This window comes from Hemiscyllium ocellatum, chromosome 28, assembly GCF_020745735.1.
Source record: "Hemiscyllium ocellatum isolate sHemOce1 chromosome 28, sHemOce1.pat.X.cur, whole genome shotgun sequence".
Taxonomy (NCBI): Eukaryota; Metazoa; Chordata; class Chondrichthyes; order Orectolobiformes; family Hemiscylliidae; genus Hemiscyllium; species Hemiscyllium ocellatum.
Genome location: NC_083428.1, coordinates 15,112,345 through 15,129,289, shown reverse-complemented (window position 1 = coordinate 15,129,289; position 16,945 = coordinate 15,112,345). Strand labels below are relative to the sequence as shown.

At 36.4% G+C, this 16,945-nt stretch overlaps 1 protein-coding gene across 3 annotated transcripts in view; it reads left to right on the top strand.

Moving 5' to 3' along the window:
• LOC132828848 (mesoderm induction early response protein 2-like) overlaps window positions 1–2,818 on the top strand; it is a 71,156-nt gene extending 68,338 nt beyond the window's left edge. For all 3 annotated transcript variants that reach the window (XM_060845997.1, XM_060845996.1, XM_060845998.1), the window contains one exon: window positions 433–2,818. In XM_060845997.1, the coding sequence (XP_060701980.1) occupies window positions 433–902 (470 nt within the window). In that variant the 3' untranslated portion in view covers window positions 903–2,818. The remainder of the gene's footprint in view (window positions 1–432) is intronic.
• Window positions 2,819–16,945: the final 14,127 nt, after the last annotated feature.

Below are 16,945 nucleotides of genomic sequence, written 5' to 3'. Positions count from 1 at the left end.
ACCCATTTAACCTCTCTATATCTCTTTGCCTCCTCTCTGTGTCCTGCTCACAACTTAGGTTTTCAACTGGCTTATCAACAAATTTAGGCAAAGTAACAATCACATATCTATGTTCTTTATATAGATTATAAATACTGACCTTTAAAACACTCCAGTAATCCCACCCTGCAAATGCCTAGAGTTTGCTCAATAAACTAAACTTCTATTCATGCTAATACATTATTCATAAATTCATGAGCCCTTATCTTGCCTATTAACCTTCCGTGTGGCACTTTATCAAATGCCTTTTGGAAAGTCAGATGTATTACAACTTGTGGTTTCCCTTTGAGAATAAGTTCATCTGTGTTGATAATGAGATACTCGTATGTCAAATTATTGAATTGATTTTTCTTTGATACTTATTCCCTACTACCCTACCACATTTTGTTACAGAACAGCAAGATGTCGAAATTGCAGTTTGCACCATGAGTGGTAACAGCCAGATGTTTGAGTACTGCAATTCTCCAGTGAACCAATCTGAAACTAGTTGTTCGCTGGAGCCCATCTGTGACCAAGGAAGAGTTACACCCACTCACGACTGTGATACTGTTACCTTAAGTCAAGCAGAATCGGGGTTTTTCCAGCTGGAACTGGATCAAGTAATTTTGGATAGACCAGCATTGGAGATGTCCACAAAAAAATTGAAGATGGATTTCTCTCTGCCGAAAACATTCAATCCCGGACTGTCTGATAACCCTGACAGTGTGGATTTTGAAAACCACACTTCACACATTGCTCAGGCAAAAATGTCTGTTGCTGTGACGGATTTTGGAAGTATTGATGTTGGAGATGTGAACAGCTTGCTCAGTGCTCATACATTGCACCACCCTGCAACTATTCATTCGGAATCGTTATCTCAGTGAGAGCTAGGTGTCTCGCAGAATATCTTATTTATATTTTACTTTAAAAGTTACTGGAAATCTAATTTTTGACATGACATCAGTGATGTCTTATATTTATTTACAGTGTGTATTTGTTTCTTGAGAGGAAAGAACCATTTATTTTTGGGCCCAGATACATGACTAGGATCTGACCCTGTTTGGATGGTACATGGAGAGGAGATTTTCCTCACACTTTACAGAGCAACCTTTTTCACCTATTCAGTTTTGTATCGTCTTGTCTGTGAAATTGGATTCATGATGATATCACCTGCAAGTCTCATTCATGACATTTATTCTAGTCATAGACATAATCATTTTTTTTAATTGTGCGCAAAGTTTAAAATCCAACTCCAGTCATTTCCTGCATCTCTAAGAAGCTAATCAGTGTTCTTTTTGGACAAGGGTGTGTGTACATTTTGTGCGTGACTGATTTCTAATTGTATCTTTGATTAAACCAAACCATCTTAATGGTGAAGGAAGCTACTTTCATGGCTAAGAAAGAGAAACATGGAAAAGCTAAGTTTATATTAGGTTTGGGAAAAAATGAACTATTCAGTTTTAATGAAATCCTGTTTCATATCAGCTGTTTGTCTGTCCCCTTTTTGGATCCAGCAACTAGAGGTGAGCCAACCTTGAACTATTTTGAACTGATACAAGATAATGATCTGGGTGCCAGGTGAGAGCACATATTATCCAATCACTAGAACAAGGCTAGTACTAGGGATTGCTGAAACTGGGTCCCAGGGACTCCTTATACCAAAATGTGTAGCAGTGGCTGTGTTGAATTAATGCCACAAGATGATGGTTTGTGGTAAATATTTTGCTGTACATCTAGTGTTAATAAAAGGGTACTGCGTGGACCAGAAAGGATTTGTATTTCCATGAACTTAAGGATTGTAGAAATTTGGCATTACTTTTATGTGAATGCTTTGCACCCAAGTGAAGACTCCACTCTTTCTCCACAGCACCCTCCCCTTCCAAATCCACCAAATAAAAGTAGAATCTCTTTCAATAGTTGACATTCACCAGCTTCTTTCTAAAAAGCAATTTAGAAACTAAGTATCCACGCCATGGTCCAGTAGGATTCGTTCACTGCTTTATCCATCCTGCTGCAGCCCAGTTACCTGGTCATTAAATGCTTAGAATGGTTTCAGTTTTGGAAACATGTTTGGTTTGTCACAGATTCTAATCCTAAACATCTGTGGGACGAGAATACCCGTAGTTAAAATCTACATTCATCACTGGGAAACACCTGATTAACCCAATATGTTCTGTGATTGAAATTTTTTCCATCAAATAAAGTTGAAAGAGGTTTCTGCACTATCTTTTGTTAAGCACTGCCGTGTAGGGAAGCGATTTTCAATGTGCTACAATTCAATTGCAACTTACATAGATAGTGACGCAACAACTTGTTGAGTTTTGGGCGGTTGCTGTACCTTTGCCTCTAGGATTTTTAATAATGTAACATTTGATAAAACAAAATTTTAATGATCTTGCACTGAAAAGATTCTGTGCACTCAAACATTGCTAGTTTTCACTCATACTATATCAGTGTTACTTTAAAAACAAGCCTGTATGTTCATTAATCAAGTTTGCCAACTCTTTTGGCAAGACTGCTGCAGACTATTGCACAAAGGATAATGCATTTAAAGCCATTTGAGTTATATTTTAATTTAAATATTGCTGAAAATCTTAGTTGACATAAAATCACTTGGCCAGGCTAAAAATCATTTGGCACATCCAGCCATGCTAAAAATCATTTGGCACATCCAGCCATGCTAAAGATTTGCCACCTTAAACTTTTGCACACTTAGTCTTATTTATGTTGATCCCATGGCTCGACTTAATGTTAAAATAACTAGCAGTATGTTATTATTTGCTATTCAATATTTTTAAATAACCCTTAAGAGTCACCTTGTAATTCATTTTGCATACAACTTAGTAAGACCCAGTCAGTTGTCAAAATAAGAATTTCTCTCAAGTTGCAGAACACTTGACGTTTGTGGTAGTTTTCTTTCCAGAAAATGTTTTTCTAATTTAAATTAGTATTTTCTTTTAAATGTTCATATGTCCCTGAATGTTTAGAGCTATTCATTATTCAGGCTAACTTAGTTTGAATGTCACTAGGCTTTATTCTTTTGTCACAGTCATATGCTGGCAATCTGAGGGTTTTAACAATAAATGCATGCAGTAGAGCTTAAATCCTTGAATGAAAAAAAAAGTTGGTAAGTTTCCTTTTTGTTTAATGATGCCAACCTTTGGCTGAGTAATAGCAATGTGTCCAGTCAGCACTCAAACTTTATTTTATATCTAAAGCTCATAACTGTACTGAAGCATCATTATGATATTGAGGCAGTGTTGTGTTGTTAAAAGCACCATATTCCTTTCAAAACATTAAACCTTTCAGGCGAATGCAAAATGTCCCATTGAAATTATTCCAATGCGTTTTCCCAATGTCCTGGCCAGTATTTGTCACTGAATAAATTATCATTCAATTATTACTCTTTGGAAGTAACAATGCTATGATTTATTGGGGGGAAATATGAAAATTCCATTGTCTGACCTACTAGTGATAGGTTCTGCTTAGTTCATCTCCCTTCCTGAGTACAGATGAAGTGTGTGTTTGGAGTTGCATCAAACACCAAAGTTCACTGCCATTAACTTGTGATTCACTTTAAATTGTAATTAAATATTTAAGTAGTTCAAGTTGTACAGTCTCGTTTGCAATATTATGTACAATTTTGTTATTTCCCCCATCCAAAACAGCCATTTTAATTCTTAAAATTTAGATTTTGCAATGAAGTAAAAATTGTATATTTGTGCTGCTAGTTAACAGCAGGCTCTTTTGTTTTAATTTTTATTTAAATCAACTATTAATTGAAATTCTCGTCTAACACTGAGGAGGCACAGATCTGCATGAAACCCACTATCATGTCTATGGCAGAGTACTTGACAAATCTTCTGCATTTTTATCATTATTTTTCTTATTGTGTTCCAGAGAGCACAATGTAATTCCAGGACAATTGTTCCCACACAAACTATGCACTCTGCCATTAAAGGCAAACATTTATAGCTCCGAGCACAATAAAAGCCGATCTAATGAGACAAAAATTAGAGAGAATGAATTTGTTATGTAAGAGAAATTCATATTGTGAACTCTGTGTGAACAAGTATTAAAAGTCTTTTTAACAAGTACTCTGAATTTCCCTTGTGAGTCCCACTATGTTTATTGGGAAGCGGTCCATTAATTTCTAGGAGCATAAATTTAACTAAACCAAAGTTCTGCTGTTAGAGAAGTACATCAATAAAATCCTCTTGCAGGAATGAAAAAAAGATATTGACCATAATGACAGCAAGTTTTGTAGGAAAATTCTTTAAATGTTAAGTTGTACTGCAGTTTAATATGTCTGTTATGGTCACTTCTGTGGGCAATGTAATCATAGATACCTGTATAAAATACAAAGAGTATAGAATTGGAATGTTCTCAGGGTCATTCTTTTTTGGTGTATTGGGCAAGTTTTCTGTAATTGTTAGGAATGTCCATATTCTAACAACCACTTATTTCAAATGGTAGTCTATTGAATTCAAACTTGCGTTGTTACTACATAAGTGAGTTGTGACATCTGTGAAAATATGGTGTGGGAATAAGGATGAGGCAAACCAAAAATTCTGAACAATGTTGATAATATAAACATGCATAATGTTCGCCAATGTCCAAACTTACCACTCACTGGCACATTACAACTTTAGAAGTGCCCCTGGGCCAGTAGGGGGCAGCTTGTGTTTCATGTTTGTTATGGAGTCTCTGTCCTATTGAGCAGCATTTGCTGTTGGAATGAAACTTGATATTTTCTGAATGGCCTGATTCCTTTGTGACTTTTTATTTCTCTCCTGTGCCAGCATCTGAATAACGTTCTTATATGTATAAACTTGAGCTTCTTAAAGGATGGATGTGATCTATCACTGACATTTATGGGAAAAAAAGAGGCTTGGTTTATGGTGTACTGTCTTTGTACTTTATCACTTACAAAGCATGCCTGTTATCTCTTTGGAATGCAATTCTTTTTAGCCAGATTCTGCCGGATCTCTACTCCTCTGGGTTTGAGTATTCAGCAGCAAATCACAGGGAGATGCAGTGTTGAAATGTGCAATGTCATTTTCAGGTCATTAATTACATAGAAAAGCAGACTATTATTGTTGATCTTGTTGCAATTGTTTGTAAGTTTGGCAGCTAGAAACATTACATTCCCAAAGTATTGGAATTTTATTTCCCATCCAAGAAGAGCCACTGGGCACACAAACTATTCTTCTGATTAATACTGCTGACTGGGAAAAATCATTAATAAATAGGTCCCTCTTGCACACTTTTCTAATTCACATAATATTTAAAACTGACTGATCTGACTTTGTTGCCTACTCTCCGTGTTCATTATTTTCAGAGCTGCTTTAAAATTGATGGAATTGAAAGTTTGGTGCAACTCTAAGGAAAATGATTGTATTAAAGACTTTTCTCAATCAAGTCTGTATTGATTGTTCCTGTTGATAGGTTTTATGTATCTTACCATTTAACCTTTGCATTATTTACTCATGCACTCTATGTACACATTTTTTTTGATTTTTTTTCCCACTGTTGCTTTGCTGTTTCCTCTTATTTTCTATTTGTGCCATGGACTCTCCATCTGCATCTCTTTAACTCTGTCATATGGTTACGATGAAAATGTCTGGTCCCCCAAAGATTTTACGTTCTTTTAAAATAAATCTTGTAGCAAGATAACCAAATGGCAAATGTTATTTTTGTCCAACTTAATTTATTTTTTGGAGGTTGTGGAGTGAGACAAATAATTAAGAGCCAGGAGGAATGTGTTTGCATCTTAATTGCATTGTACCTATCAGTAAAGCATTTTCATTTACTGTGGCGCTGTAATCAAAATCACATCATGAAGTCCATAAATATTAACAAATCTCATTAACCTTTGAAGAGACAATGGTCAACTCCACAAGGCCAGCTGAGACGTTGAACCATTTAGTTCAGGACTATTCAGGGGAGAAAAATTGGCCAGAGTTGTAAAATATAAAAAGGTTAATACTATTGAGTTAGAGCAGCTTAATAGTCTGCAATCTTTGCCAAGTTTGTATTTCTGAAACTGACAGTGGGTATTTACAGTTTCCACAAACTTCAAATAGTCTATGTAAAAAGGAAAATCAACACATTTTTAATAAAGCTGTAGGTGTTCATGTAATGGTTAGAAGCAGCAATAAGTCACAGCCCATGATGTATTATATTGAGAGAAAATGGAAACTTTATTCTTGTTCTGTGTAGTATAGCCTGAACTAATAACAGATGTATTTTTGTGAGAATATTCTACAGGGAGGTAGACTTCCAATGCAATATAATCCTTTAATATTGTGACATTGAAACAATTTCTAATGGCAGAGTAACTGAGTATTTGGTTTGTTGCTGCATCATATCTGTCTTGTTCTATTATACAGCAACTGATCCTCCTTGTCATTGATAGACTGAATTATGAGATTAGAAATTAACATTGTATTTGTGCATTTTCAGTATTTTAATTCGTGCAAGCCATTAATTATTTGTGAATGACATTTAATCCCTTCACTGGTCTGATGAATATTAATAAACATAACGCCAGCCTAAATATATCTTGTTCAAACCAAAATTAATTTTAAGCCTGTGAAAAGATCAGTGTTTTCTAAATTGCAGTCTGTGCATTTGTATCAGTCAGACTTCAATGGATTCACTAGAAGTTGTGCATCAATTTCGTAGCCAAAAGCAAGGATTTTCACACTGTTACAATGGGCATTATGAACAACAACCTATTAGCTTAGATTAGCTTAGTTGATCTTACCCTCAGGTGTTGAATCCCAGTGGTTGATGATCCAACTCCCCATACCTATTTTGGTTAGGATCTCAGGGGAGAATCAGCCAGGGAGGGAACTGGGAATTTGGAGTCAGGTGTACAGTTCAGGGTGTTAGAAGGGGACTCACTTCAGAAAATTAAGGTTTTGGCTGATATTTTCCTTCTCAAAGCATCTTGGGCTGTTCTTGTACTGTAGCCAGGAACACATCAAGAAGTCATGTATGTTGCAAAGCATGTGGTGCATTGTAAAATTGTGCATTTACTCTATATTTGTACTAATTGAAACAAAAGTACTGTTTTATGGAAGAAACTAATAAGTGTGCGTTTTAAAAGAGACAAAAAGAACTGTCCTGCTGCTACTACTGTATCATCCTCTGTTATTTTATCTTGATGTGCATTCCCTTTGCTATCTCTCCTTAATACTTCATTATTGGTTGTCAGGAAAAATACTGCCTTCACAAGATGAGCACAAACTGAACCCAAAATTTACTCAGTCTTGTGATTTTTGTTTTGGTTTTATAAAGAAAAGCTGAATTCATAAGTTCTGACAATTTTTCAATTATACTTTTGGTTTATATATACATGTATAGCAATTTTCAATGTTTTTAAATTTCAGATGTTGGAGTCAGTCCAACTCAATATAAAAAGACCAAGGCTTGAGAAGGAGTTTTTGGGGAGGCCTACATTTGAGATAATCTGTAACAAAACCTATTCTGTTCATGTGCTACTTGCCATATCCTCCATGTGATTTAATTTTCCTTTTGTACCACCACTCTCAGTATGCGGATAAGACAAAGCGCATATATCATTCAAAATCTAAGATTGTTGTCCAGTTTAAAAATTGATCTGCATCTCCCGATAACATACCAAATTGATCCAATGAGTAACCAAACAGATTAGGAGGATGCTATGTACTCATCTGATAAAAAGTAGGGAAGCAATTAAAGCGAAGTGCCCCTGGGTTAGGTTGCCAAAATCAGTGAGGGTTTCTGCTTCTGATTTCTATGTGATCCTTATTACAAGTGCAGAGGTTGAGTGAGGAAATGGGACTAAACCTCACGTGACCAATACCTTGCTTATCTAAGTTTACACCTTGTGACTTGGGTGAAGTATTCAGTAGGCAGTTGGCAACTGTGAAATTACTTACCAATGATTCAAGACTTCTCTCTAGAGATGGAGGAAATACGGTACAGCAGATTGCTAATTTTGGATTTTTTAAAAGTAAAATGTGCATTTTTCAGAGACGTTTAAACTATGTGTATATTTTTAAAACAACATTCATTGCTTATTGTTACTAGTTACGTTCTTGAAAAGAATCAAATTTTATAAATACGTGGAAGTTTTCTTTTGGATATTTTAAAGAACAAAATTTGTACATTAAGGAGGACTAGTGATATGTATGCATTCCTTACCAATAACTTATGCTCCGGGTAAAATGTGACTGGCTTAAATGTGTTTGATCTACAATGACTATATTTTTACGTTTAAAGTTGAAACAACACAACTGCCATTTGTGCAGATTTGTCTTGACAGATCTAAATATGCCTTTTTATATATTAGCTGGACTCGAGAAAGTGTAAATGGATTAGACACTGCTTTCATGCATGTTACATGTATGTGGCTTCACTATGAGATAGTATAAGGACCCAGTATTTGGACAACTAGTTGCACATTCATAAGTTGCAACATTCCTTGTATGTGACTGCCCTCTATTACTCTCGGACTGTGGCTTTGCCTACAGCTCAGCACTAAAAGTCTGAAATGTATAAGAAATTCCTGTTGTAAAGAAGAAAAATAGTGGTAAAATATTTTTGATGTTACTTTGTAAATATAAGTTATAAGGCTCATGCTGTAATGTTAAAACTCCTGTAGTTTGTATGTTGTAGATTTCCCGGACTGCCTAGGTTGCCAGAAAGAAGCACTCTGCTGCAATCTGGGAAGCAACCACTAGATGGTGAAATATATTTATTTTTGTGGTCATTTAGCTGGTGAAGTCTACACTACACTTTATAAGGTTGTAATGGATAACAACATTCTGTGCCTGTAAAAGTTTCTATTCAGGACATTTAAAGAACTATCAAGGACATTCATCCTTTGCAGATCTGCCCAGGCTGATTTCCAGAAATGAGTTTTATATTGCACAGTATTTTATACTTCCACTAAGAGTACTTTGTTCATCAGCCGTCATCAAACCAAGAGAAAAGTCTCTCTGTTACATACATATTTTATCACTATCCATTTTACTCGCATTTCTCTGATTTGTGTAAATAGGTGGAGTAACATACATTCCTCATTATAACATTTCAGTTCTCTCAAATTTGACATTTTCAGTACTACTTATTGAGCAGTTTGCTGCATTATATAATTTATGATTACATTTGAACCATGTCCTTTAAAAAGACTTTTCTTAAATTTTATTTTATTAGATTTTATTCCAAATTGAGCTATAAGTGAGCCCATTTGTTCAGTGTTTCTCTTTAAATAATGCACATTTCACTGTGATGTAACTATAATTTTATTGTAGTGTTTAATACATTGTGAACTATTTTGAAAATAAGATGATTACAATGTAGTTAATGTTTTGCACAGTTATCAGTTGACCCAACATATTTAGATTACTGTGTTACATATTAATGCCCTTTTGAAACCTTCAAAATAGTTAGAAATGTTGAGAATTTTGTTTAAATACAGAAATATATGTCATTGTAAATTGTTAATTCCAGCCTGCACAGGTCTGTAATAATGTGCCTACAATGTTGCGCTCCGAGTCCAAGAAATGAAAGCCCAGTACAGTGATGAAAGCAGGCACTTTACAAGTATCTTATATCTTCATTATTGCCTTATAGTGAATTTTATCTTATGATTTTGACACTTGAGTGCTGTCCATTGTTGTGAAAGATTCTCAGTCCATTGCCAATGTGAATGGAGTTCTATGAAAATGCAAATCGTGTCATTATACTATCTATAACTAGAAATATTTGAAATTTATTAACTTATTGGAAATAATTGCAGTGTTGGTTGTGTGAGACCATTTTGTTTTTCAAATGTAGCTACTTTTAAAACAGTGGTACCTTTGCAAAGATTAGAGTAGGAACTTTGCTTTCATAGAGGACATAGCTGATCTAAATATCAAATTGTGTGCATGAATTGGGGGGAAGAAAGAGAACACTGTCATTTGAAAGAAGCTAACATAGCCAGGTTTCATCAGTTCATGAATATGTCATGCTCACCTTTTTGTTCATTGCAAATAACACATGTTGTTTTCGAATGAGCAGCACATGATGGAGGAGTGTGTGTGTGGCTTCTTGAATATGGATAGATCAAAGAAAATTCTGAAAAAGATTTGTCTAATATCTGAAATGATTTTGAATAAAAGTGGTAAATATGAAGATAATGCAAGAAATGTTTCATCAATGAGTATTTGTGTATATTTGGAATGGAGAGATTGCAAGCTGTGAAATCTTTACTCACATAAAATAATGCATTTTTGAAATTGCCATTAGTGGCATTTGTTTTCAGTAATTGCTGAACTTAATCACTGCTACCCTTCAAATGAAAATCAAGGGTGCGAGAATGAAAGTCATCTTTGTATGCCATCTAATAGTTGATTGTAAGTGACAGAAGTCTGGATGAATGTAGTTGGGAGGGAGGTTAAAGAGAATTGTTCTTGTACGAACTTAACAGAGTGCAAAACAACTGGTACTTCAGTTGTGAGAAAATATTTCAGAAACTCGGTGGCACCTATGGTGGTCATTTGTTTCAGAAGTAAAACTTCTCAGTTGAGTTATGGTGATTCTCCATTTTCAAAAATTTCTGTACTTTTTTTAACCTGTTTATTTTAATCTGTCAATTGTCAAAGTAACACAAAGTTGAATGAAAACCTGTTGGAGGTAAAAGTTATGCTGAAAAACAACTGAGATGTTGCTGTTAACTTAGACTTCTGAAAAAGTGCATTACATGAAATACTCTCCTTCCCACTGCAGTTTCCAAAAGCTGCTTCAAATTCGAGAATTTACATATTCATACAAAGTAATAAATGCATTGTAACATTTTAATGTTTTGACACGACCAGCCACAGCAATTTTTTCTATTTCTTTTGCCCAAGTTTTTTCTATCTGGCTATTTTGTGCATGCACTGTAATTGCATCCTTGACTTTCACATGTAGGTTGCAGAAGGCTAACTACACAATAACTGAATACAGTACTCTGAACACAATCCATCCTGTGTGAGAAATTGATGTGGGTCACAACCTGTTGATGCGAAATAACAGTACATGATCAGTCTGATTTGATACTTAACTCAGTACCTCAGTAATCTTGGTTCATTATCCAGTTTCTCTACAGTTTTCCTTTATAGGAAGGAGTATTTATATCTAAAATTTCTTAATGTACTTTTGAAATTGTTCTTGATTCAGTTGAAATAATTGAAAGTAATGTAGACTTCCCTCTCAAACCGTGACCAGTTTAGTATTGTTTGTCTGCTGTGAAAAGCCTATGTTTGTCATTTTGTACTATACAATAAAATCTTGATAAATAAAATAACTTTGCTAGCTTGTTTGACCTGGTGATATATCGCTTTGCATAGATTTACCACCTTTCCATTCCTTATCTCTTTTTTTTGAAACAAAAAGTATAAGCCATTGAAAAGAACTTGGAGAAGAAAAACGTAGTTAATTATCAGCACTACTGCAATATATAACATATAATTGAAGCAATTAACTCCCAAGAACATCTGTTATTGTTAAACTGTTAATATCTGTTATGTGTTTTTTTTAAAACCTGTAGCACAATCTTGCAATACTAAGGTTATCTCTACCTTTTGACCTCCCATTTTAGTTGCTTTCTGTCTTACCTGATCAACATCTTGGTTTCAAGTTACTTCTTACATCCCAGTAGATGTGCCTTTTATCCCTTTTTCTAAATTTATAATTCAGTGTGTCAGGCTTCCAACCCCACCAACTAAATGTTTACTTAAATCACAGAATTCATATATTATAGATTATACAATGTTTCTGCTCCAAAACCATTCTTATATCACGTCTGTATTGGTCTCTCTAACAATGTGGATATGGCAACACATTTATTCCCACTCTATTACCCAGGAGCTTGTAACACATGAAGACTGGGTGAGAAAGCTTTATTACCGTAAGAATGGCAAGGTTAGCATATCAATGAAGCCTCAGAAGGAAATACATACAAGAGCACTAAACAAGTGTTAATTGTTACATTTTTTTAAAAAAATACGGCTGTTAAGTCCTGAAGTGTTAACGTTTTCTTCGTGAATATTATCCAAGTTGCCAAATATTTTCAGCATTTTCAGTTTTTATTGCTAAATTAACTGAACAATGAAACACTGCTGTAGGAGACTCAGGTACAACACTAAGTATTTTGCTTTAAAAGAAAACATTTTTAAATGAGGATGACAATGATTTATAAAAAAGGTCACAAAACATTTCTATTTTTTTCATTATGTCTTCTGAGTCTACTGCCGATTATTTAGTACTAACAAACTTAGAATTATATATTCCAAATTAATGCAAAATTAATCCAAATATCTTCATGTGTACAGAATTGAAACACAAAGGACAGGTACTTTGGCAAGGGGGTAATGTTACTTTCTGTTTAATTGCTGATACAGTTCTGACAACAGAAATTGGAAACGTGTACAGTAGTATTCTTGTGGTGAGGTGCTATTGTCTCAAATCCAGTTGTAAAGGGGTGTCATACCATGAATGAATATGTTGATTAAAAATATGTGGAAACTAGTAAATGTTTGCTTACTAGAGTTCTTTAAAGTTGCTGAATTTACAGAGAGGTTCTGACTTCAAGAGTTGTGCACAATGTTTCCCTAGGAATTAGTGCAGTGGTAGATATGCCTGTTTGACCAAAGCATAGCTCAAGCAATGAGCAGAGGATATAATTTTCAAGCTGCTGGATTTGCGAGCTGATAGACATGGGCAAAAGGGCTGATTTGTCAGGGGAGAGAAGGACTTTGTGGAGAAGAACATATCCATCCGCAGCATCAAGGGAACTGTGTGTCAGATGTCCACATTCCTGTAGGAAGTCCTCTACTGAAATCTGCAGCCAAATGCAACCTCAGAACAGGGCAAAGACCCTATTGCCAGTAGCTGTTAAGGTGACCATGCCCATGACCTTTTATGTGTCCGGCTCCTTCCAGTCTGGAGCAGGCGACAGTTTGCTATCCAGTGTTGCAAAATGGAGGTGATTGACCCTCGCTCAGAGGGCGTTGACTATGATTCATTCTTTCGTGCCAGATAACAGCAAGCAAAGTGATACACAGCCTCAGTGCACCTCAGACAAAATTAACTCCACTCCTTCAAATCCACTCAGGCAGTAGTTTTGTTTATTAAAATGCCAAACATGAGCCTAAATACTATAGCTGATTTAACCAAGTAACCCAAAATGCCTTTTTGCAATGTTGGCAATGTTCAGCTGATGAGAATTGGGGAACTTAGAAGAAAACGGTGATGTTATTGAAACATACAAGAGACTTGACAGAGGGAGTGTGTAAATGTTGTTTCTCCTCATGGGACGGTCTAACAGCAGAGGGCATAACCTCAGAATAAGGGTTTATTGCTCCGGTTTCCTCTCTCAGTCCAAAGATGTGCAGGTCAGGTGAATTGGCCATGCTAAATTGCCCATTGTGTTAGGTGCATTAGTCAGAGGGAAATTGGTTACTCTTTGAAGGGTTGGTGTGGATTTGTTGAGCTGAAAGGCCTGCTTCCACACTGTAGGGAATCTAATCTAAAGGGGTCACACACTTAAGACAGATGAGGAATTTCTTCTTGAATTGGAAGGGTTTAGACGGATATGGGCTAAATGCTAGCAAATGAAACTAGATTAATTTAGAATATCTGGTGGGCATGGACAAGTTGGATCAAAGGTTCTGTTTCAATGCTATATATTTCTATGGCTATCTGACTCTGAGGGTATTGAATCTGTGGAATTCTTTACCACAGAGGACTATCAAGGTTGGGTCATCAAGTGTAGTGAACGCTCAGATTTTTAATCCGTGAGGAAATCAAGGCTTATGGGGGAAAGGCAGCAAAGTGGAGTTAAGGAATGATGGGGTAAAAAATGAGGTCTGCAGATGCTGGAGATCACAGCTGCAAATGTGTTGCTGGTCAAAGCACAGCAGGCCAGGCAGCATCTCAGGAATAGAGAATTCGACGTTTCGAGCATAAGCCCTTCATCAGGAATGATGGCTCAGGCATGAAGAAAGTTGATACCTGAAACGTTGACTTCTCCACCTCCTGAGGTGAAAGTGAGTACTGCAGATGCTGGAGATTAGAGTCGAGATTACAGTGATGCTGGAAAAGCACAGCAGGTCAGGCAACATCCGAGGAACAGTAATATCGACGTTGATTTTCCTGCTCCTCGGATTCTGCCTGACCTGCTGTGCTTTTCCAGAAGTGTTCTCTATTTCCTGGTGCTGCCTGGCTTGCTGTTTTCTTCTATGCTCCTGTTTTGTCTACTTATGATCTCATTGAATAACAGAGCAGACTCAGTGAGTGAGTGGTCTACTTCTATTCCATATTATAAATAAAAACAAAATGCTCAAGAAACTCAGCAAATCTGGCAGCATCTGTGGAGAGAGAACAAAGTTAAAATTCGGAACTTATAGTAGGTTAACCAAGCGCAAATCCATAATTCTTGCAGGTGATAATTAAATCAATAAATAGGCATCTCTTTTCCTTGGATTTTCAAAAGAGCATTCATTCATATGCTTAGAAACCAGATGGGATGGCCAGAACCAAAAAAAACTGCAAATGCTGAGCACCTGAAATAAAATCCTAAACACACTGCAACCGGGGCAGAAACATGACAAATTAATATTTCAGATGTCAATGTTCAGAACTAGAATGTGAATTTTATTTTATTAACCTCTTTTTCTAATCAGCCTGTTCAGAAATGTTATTCCACATCTCTGGAGCAGATGAGACGTTAACCCATAAGAGGGCCCAATGTGCAAGTTTTTATAAGGGTGAGGAAAATGTGAGAAATTTACAGTATAAAATAATTTAGTGAAGAAATGGAGATGGATAAATGGCAAATAATCTGAAACAAATGGAGCCAAGATGAGAGAAATTGGACACATCAAAAACACAAATTAGGCTTAGGTTTTGTGACTAGTTGGGGCAGGTGTAGCTGGAGAGGAGTAGTGTGAAACCCTGACAAAGCGGGGAAGGTTTAAGTGAGCCATGATCCTGGGGGTGAGGAAAGATAAAAATTAGCCACGTGGTACAAACTACTCAATCAGTGCTGTATAATTGAACAACTTCATCATGGGCATTAGTGTACCCTGCTGCCTGCTATTCTACTTCATGACACACCGTGTTCTGCTGTATTATGTTTCGATAATGTGAATTTGCTATGGCACAATTGATGAATTGGGGACACTGTTTCTAAAGCACAAACTTTTAAAGCGGGTATTGGTTATAACATGATTCCAGCCCCATTAATTTGAATGGTGCTCCCATTAGGCGATTTTCTTATAACACTGAATGCACTAGAATGGAACTACCACGTTATAGCAGAACCGGCTGGTAGGCTGAATGTTAATAATGTGACAAACATCAATACAAAAGATGAATAGTTGAGGTGAATAAACAACGCTATATTTTCCCTTTCACCAGGGGACCAATTGTAGTCTCAGCAGGAGTTCTAGCGCAATCCAAAATGCTGAAGAGTAAATAGATATGTATTACTATTTCATAAGTAAAAGATTTGTGCTCCAATAATGTAAAATGGCTGCAGATAATTAAATGGGCAATGTTAAAAAGTGCAGATCTGAGGAGCTGTACTTGAAATTACAATGCACTCTGTGCATTTCCTATTTTAATTTTCAGATACATGCACAATTATATTTTAGGGATACCAATCCAATTGAAAAGTCTGAGTTTTACCAAGAATCAGTGAAGTGTCATTTTCAGGAGTTACATGGAGGGTTTTTCTCTCTGAGCTCCAGTGGTTATCTCCTGCTATTCTCTGCTGCTCACCTCATGATGTACGCACCATACTTCTGGGCTGCTGCTTTCTCAATGTCCTGTGCACACCAGCAACAGAAGTACTTCTACTGTTAGGATATTCTGGGATTTCTGCTGACAGTGCTATATTTATAGTATATATCTTTGGACCAAGCCAATCCAGGCCACCTTTCATGGTACACATAATGGCAGTGAAAGGAAATGAAATATTTCTGAGGGCACAAAGATGGACGAGAGATGCTTCATTATAAGTAAAATCATAATCGTAAATACATTGCCTCTTTGCATCATTTCCTGTCCGAATGACAGTCATAGCAGCTACTGTTACAAGAAGGAAGCTACACAGCTTCCCCATTCTTAGCACCATCCCATGTCAGAGCCTTGTCTGAGGGAATGCTTTTCTTTCACTAGCACCCAGGATAGTGTTACATTGTCATTCTTCCACGTGGGAGCATTGCGTATTAAAAAGCATTCAAACAATTGAAAATAGTTGTTTTTCCTGTTCAATAAAAGTTAAGAAAAAACAAGTGAGGAAAAAGAAAGCTATTTGCTTCCGAGATTGAACGAGAGGCTACTCCCCTTTAGCAGCGACAAATTTGCAGTCGAGGCATGATCACTTGATCCAATTATACCTATTGGAAGTGGGTGTCAATGAATTCCTTTGTGGTTGATTGCGTCGAACACCGCTCCACACTGTCATGCTGAGGGTGATGTACCTCCTGCTCAATGTCGTGTCTTGCAGCTCTCCCAGCATCCATCACATCCCCTCATTTACCTGCTTCAGTTATGTAGAGTACAGTATGCTAGGATTATGTAACACCCATTATCTTGGATATGTTGTCAGGCCGATCCAAGTATCGGGACCTCATTTTCAGCAGACCTATCATCTGCTCCATGATGACCCTATTGGAAGAATGGTCTGTATTGTATCAGCAATCTGCCTCAGTCTCGGTGTTTTGTAACAAAGTTATCAACCATGGTTGCAGAGGTTAGCTCTTGTCTCTGACTGGCCTTGAAAGCATCTGACCCTTGAAACACCAGCAGGATCAAGGGAGTTCTCAAGAACATATACTGGAAGCTGCCAACATGTCTACCTGGTGTTAGCATCTAAGGGGGTATACTGATAATCCCAAATAAC